At 37.6% G+C, this 5881-nt stretch overlaps 1 protein-coding gene across 1 annotated transcript; it reads right to left on the bottom strand.

Annotated features, from left to right (window-relative positions):
- Positions 1 to 541: 541 nt before the first annotated feature.
- Positions 542 to 2362, bottom strand: LOC136846277 (uncharacterized protein PF3D7_1120000-like). Its single transcript, XM_067117083.1, has one exon. The coding sequence runs from the start codon at positions 2360 to 2362 to the stop codon at positions 542 to 544; it is 1821 nt and encodes a 606-aa protein (XP_066973184.1).
- Between the last annotated feature and the right edge of the window lie 3519 nt (positions 2363 to 5881).

Here is a 5881-nt window from a genome sequence, read left to right as displayed (position 1 = left end):
AATTACAAAGGACTTACAAAACTGAATGAATTACAAGAGTTACAAAAGTTACAAAAGTGCCTGAAATAAGATACAAAGTGAACAGGTATAATATATAGCAGTCAGGTGGGTGACAGCGGTTGGAATGGTGGGTTGAATTGTGATTGGCCGCGTTTTGGTGCTGGTGCGTCAAGTTGTAAACCCAAGGGGCGTTGCAATCTTCTTGGTCTTGTCGATGGGGTTGACTGGAGGGTGGGTGCGTTGGAGGTGGGGAACCTCCCGTTATCTGGGCGGGGGACCCAGACACACGCAAACACCCTTCCTGCAGTCAATCCCATCGAAAAGGCCAAGAAGGTCGCGACGCCTCCGGGACAGGACGCAACAGCATCAAGGCGCGGCCAGTCACAATTCTGGGCACCAGTCCTCCCGCTGACTGTAACCCAACCGTCTGCTCGGTCCTGTAGTAGGTGGGCGAATCCTAATCCTGGGTGGACGAATCCTAATCCTGGGTGGTCGAATCCTAATCCTGGGTGGTCGAATCCTAATCCTGGGTGGGCGTATCCTAATCCTTTGTGAGAGCACTCAGAACCAGTTTCTGCAGATCGACGAGAACTTCCTCAGCAGTGGATCTTGAGCACCTGCTGAGCACAGCACGGACAGAGGCCTTGTCGTGATGCATGAAGTTCAGGAGGACTTTGTTCTTATATGTAATGAAGGCGAGGCCCTTTTCCTTCTTCTGCAGGACCTCCTGAAGTTCAGCAGGCAACATGATGCTATGCAGGTTTTCGCTGTGCGTTTGAAGGGCCACGGATTGGACGACGGACAACCTACTGTCCTCTTGTCTTGCAGGCTTTTTCCTTTTCTTCCCGCGTTTCTTTTTTGTCCTCGGTTGATTATTTTCTTCTCCATTATTTTTGGGACTTTCTTCTTTTTCTAATTTAGTTTCTTCTTCTTCGCAGCTTTCTTTCTTTTCCTGTGCGACTTCCAAGTCCTCCTGATTTCCTGTTTCCCGTTCTAAGTCTTCTGCTTCTTCGTTTTCCTCCTCAGAATGTCCTTCATTTTCCTTGGTGAATTCAGCCTCCACTTCATTAATATTATCCGGAGCGTCTGCTTCTTTATTTTCCTCTTGAGAAGGATCTTCCTTGTCCTGTTCACATTCATTTTCTTCTGCGTCGTTAAGTCGTTCCTGTACTTGTTTCAAGGCGCTTTCCAATTCACTCACCTTTTCTTTTGTCATTTCCAGCATTTCTGAAACTTTCTTTATCCCATTTTCTTCCATCTCCTTTTCTGCCAATCTATCTTTAAGACTTACATTTTCTCCTGCTAGTTCTGCGATCCAATTTTTCAGTACGTTACCTTCTTCAGCCAGAACGTGATTTTTTTCTTTCTCGTCTTCCATATGCTGGCACACTGAGCTAATTTCCAACTCTTTTTCGACGAGTAAATCGTTAAATTTTTCTTTTTCACCAGTTAATTCAGCGATCCAGTTTTTCATCACTAGAACTTCTTCAGCCAGGATCTCGTTTTTCCCTTTTTGAAGGCTTAGCGTTTCCATCGAGGCGACAATTTGAGATTCCTTTTCGGTCAAATCCCGTCGGAGGCGTTCATTTTGGTGTTCGAGGTTTTCCATCTTCTTCTTCATGCCCAAATTCTTTTGGGCCTCTCTTTCCAGGTTGTTCCGAAGATCATTATTTCTGTCGAGAAGAACATTTCCTTCTTTTTGCAACTCTTGCAGATTTCCTTCCAGGTCTGAAAGCTTCTGCTTCATTCTCTTTCTTTCTCCTTCGTGATGTTTGACCTTTTCTTCGAGAAAACCACAATAGACATCGTTATCCGTTGTTTGATTCCTCAGGTCTTGAATTACTTCTGCGTTCATTGCACATTCTGCTCCTTTTTCTTTTAGTTGTTCCTTCAGATCATCAAGTTCCTGATTTCTCTGGATTATCGTGTCTTGACAGTTTTCACTTTTCTTCTTGAGCTCTTCATTTTCGCTCTCGGCTTTCCTGAGTCTCGCCTCGTATTCGTCAATAACCTTGAAAAGCTCGTCAACGCGATATCTTTCTTCGGTTAAATCCTTAGCCAGACCTTCATTCCTTTCGATGAGAATTTCTTCCTGATGACTGCCATCGTCAATGAGCTGTCTTAAATAGGCATCTTCCAGCTGTTGCAACAGTAGCTCCTTTTCCTCAGCGAAGTCAGATATCTTGGTGATGTATTTTCCATATAAGTAAGCAAGCAACCCTCCTAGAAGAGAAGCTACCAAGTTCTTACCAATAATATATCCGAAATTTCCGGATCCAATTATAAACAATACCACTAATCCAAGTAGGATTAGAGCCAATACGTTTTGAACAATAGCAATGCTTTTCACGTGTGAAAACATGGTTGCCCTTCTTTCCACCTGGTCAAAAGAGTAGAACTGAAAAAAGCCACTGAGCTTCGGCGGAAATCCCGGAGAAGATCTTTGCTTCGGGACATTCCTGTCGAAGCCTTCGGAACGAGCTGCGAAGCTGAAGGAATGCAATAGCCGGCTCCTGAAGACTTGACGACTTCAGAAATCGCGTAAATGGAGAGGACTGTAAAGACGAATAGGTAAATCTATCGGTCGCTCAAGTGGCTGTATAGTAGGTGAGAATTTTTTTTTTATGTCAGGCATACATGAAAATAATGAAAATAAAAAGAAAATAGAACTGAAATATAGAAAAAATAAGTTATTACACCAAATTTAGTTGAGGGAAGCGTGGAATTGTGTGTGTGTGTATATGTGTGTGTGTGTGCATGTTTGTGTGTTCAGTTTATATCTAAAGATGCACAACAGAACACATTCATATTTTACATATATATATAATGTGTACATATATTATAATGTATATATATATACATATACAGTATATAGATATATATTACATGTACATATCATATATATATCTTAATATATATATATATATATATATATATATATAGATATATATATATATATATATATATATATATATATATATATATATATATATATATATATATATATATATATATATATATATATATATATAATAGAATAAAATGAAGAACTTAGGCCAGCAAAAGATAATCCCAACCTCCCAATGATCAGACTGAGCAGTTAGAAAGGAATAATTTCTCCCAGACGACGCCTGAAGCGACCCTCTTCACTCGAACGATTCCTGGCAAAGAGAGGCCGAATTCCATTTTCATCAGACGATATTGAAGTTCATTTTCTTTTCACTTTTCATCAAGTTTTGTTGTTAAAATGGATTGATTGATTGATTTATGAGTACTAAAATGAAAAGATAGAAAAAGAATAAAAAAGAAGATAGAAAAGGACAACCTTCCCGCGTCACTTTTTAATTAAAAATTGTTCAATTGGCCTTTCCAAGCTCTTTTTTTTTATACAAATAAACTACGCCCGTTTCCTTTTAGGCAATGTCACTTATTCACCTTTCCTTTTCTACTCTCTCTCTCTCTCTCTCTCTCTCTCTCTCTCTCTCTCTCTCTCTCTCTCTCTCTCTCTCTCTCTCGTTTACGTTCTAACTTTAAAAATTACAGGTTTATGATAAACTTGGAAAATTCCCTTCACGTTGGCACAGAATTAAGGAAAATAAGAGAATTAGTTTTAAATAAGGAAAGCATATGATGTACTTTTAATCAATCAGCATTGTTGCATTATTTAATTCAGTAAAGAGAAATGAAAATATATTCCTTAAATATACTATTGAAATTCATCGTTCATTATCTTCACTCTCCTAAAACAGTCATTTTATTTTTATTTCGATATTTGTTTTTTCTTTACTTATTTTCCACAAGCAAAAGCAAAAGCGAATCGGTTCTGTTTGTCTGCCTTAATTGTAACAGACACAAGAACGCAGAACCTAAGTTCTGTCACTGTGAACAACTCACTGGTTAGCCAGTTTGAAACGTAATGTAAACCAATATTGGGAATAAACAGGGTGTGGTTTTTTATCTGGGGATTAGGAGTGGCTAGTGGGAGGGTGTAGGGGTTAGTTTGGGAGGGGAGGGGGGGAGGTTTCGTTAATGCTGAGCAATGCTGATTTACCTTGGTCTGAAGCCCAGACTTTAAAATAGCTTGATATAAAAGGAACCAGTTCACATGACGTGATGGGTACAATTGTACCCAGTTTAGATGAAGGCTGGACAATAAAAATAGCATAAATGGTGAGGTCATTTTAGATTCTGTGTTTCCCATGGGACCTCGTTTTGTCCATCAGGCTGGAAACCTTTTTGTCAGTTCTAGTTTGTAGCTTTCCTAAATAATACAGGTGTTCATTATCAGTGCTGGTTTGACAAACTGCGTCTTCGTCAAAATAATTCATTGTCAAATCAGAATTCAAGGATTCTAGAAACAGTTATCAGTTAGAGGCTTTGCATAATTTTTAAAGAATGTTTTGCATAAATTAAGGTAAGAAATTTTTTAGTTGTGGAAATTCTATTAAGAAATTAAGGATTCTCTAGGTTTTTTTTTTTAATTCAGAATTCACGTATACCAAAAACATTATCGAAACCTAATTCAGTGATTCCAGAAGCGTAATTTATAAATAAATGATTCCATAAAGTAATCATCAATTTACGATTCAGTGATTCCATAACCTTTATTGGTGATTTTCATGTGATTTTTGCTCATAAGTCAAAGAATCAATAAACAATTGTCACTTCAGTAATTGCATAGGCACTTTTAGCTTTAGAATTTCGTGATTCAAGAAATTAATGTTCATTTTAATGAAATAATTCTATAAATAATTATCATCCACTAATTTTATTATTCTATAAACATGTTTGATGATTGGAGGATGGATGATCAACATGCCAATTTGCAGCCCTCTAGCCTCAGCAGTTTTTAAGATTATTTTCATTATTTTCACTCATTTCTTCTTACCCTTTCATATTCACCCATTTATTTTCATTATTTTAACTAATTTTTTTCTCTCTTTCATATTCACCCATCTATTTTCATTATTTTCACACATTTTCTCACTTTTCTCGTGAGTACCATATCCATCTTCCTGTATACCTTTACAAGAATCAATAATGAGTAAGCTTATTTATCATGTCACACAATCCTGTCTGTCTGTGATGGAAGAGAGAGGACAAATATTGAGGACCCATTCTTTGTAAACACAATACCAGATGAAGGCTTACTCGTCGGTGCAGAAATCCTGGTGTCTGTGTACCAGATGGCGTCGGTGCAGAAAGCCGTGCAGAAAACACGGACTTATGAAAACTGCATCTCTCAAAAGTTTGGTCTCCCAGAAACTTTGATACAAAGTCGCGGTCTCGACGCCTCTGCGTTAATGGAAACGCTCGAAATTATTTCCACTGGAAATGATTTCTCACGGAAATATAGATGCTACAGGGAATATATGAAATGACCAATTCGGTCAGGAACATTTGTTCCCCGTGGGCTAATACTAAACACGGCGAAACAGTCATTCATCTACACTGTTTTGCCATGTTCAGTACTAGCCCCTGGGTGGCCAAATGTGTTTCCCGATGCTGATTCTGCCAAACTTTCCGTTAAGTGGATTTTTCCTGATTCCAAGTTATATTTATGTTCTGAGGGAATTGGTTTTGATTCCTGGAAATCCTTCTGCTATTCCAAGATATAATTTTGAGCAGAGGGAATGTGTTATAATTCATGGAAACATATGGATGCATTCGTTTTGCAATTTCGTTTGATTCCGGTGTCTGTCTATTTATTGAAAGGTATATTCCATCATTCGTTTATTTTAAATTATTTTATTTACTTTGTTTATGTATCAATTTATTTATGTATTCATGTATTTATTTAATTTTATTCATTATTTATTTATTTATTTACTTATTTAAGTATTAACTGGACTGAATGTTGTTTATTTTCGACTCTATTTGT

Source organism: Macrobrachium rosenbergii, chromosome 15 (genome assembly GCF_040412425.1).
Source record: "Macrobrachium rosenbergii isolate ZJJX-2024 chromosome 15, ASM4041242v1, whole genome shotgun sequence".
NCBI classification, from domain to species: domain Eukaryota; kingdom Metazoa; phylum Arthropoda; class Malacostraca; order Decapoda; family Palaemonidae; genus Macrobrachium; species Macrobrachium rosenbergii.
This window is presented reverse-complemented; position numbering and strand designations above follow the sequence as displayed.

What these genes read in the sequence shown, in the direction of transcription:
- LOC136846277 (XM_067117083.1), bottom strand. Translation starts at nt 2,362, where the DNA reads ATGTTTTCACACGTGAAAAGCATTGCTATTGTTCAAAACGTATTGGCT.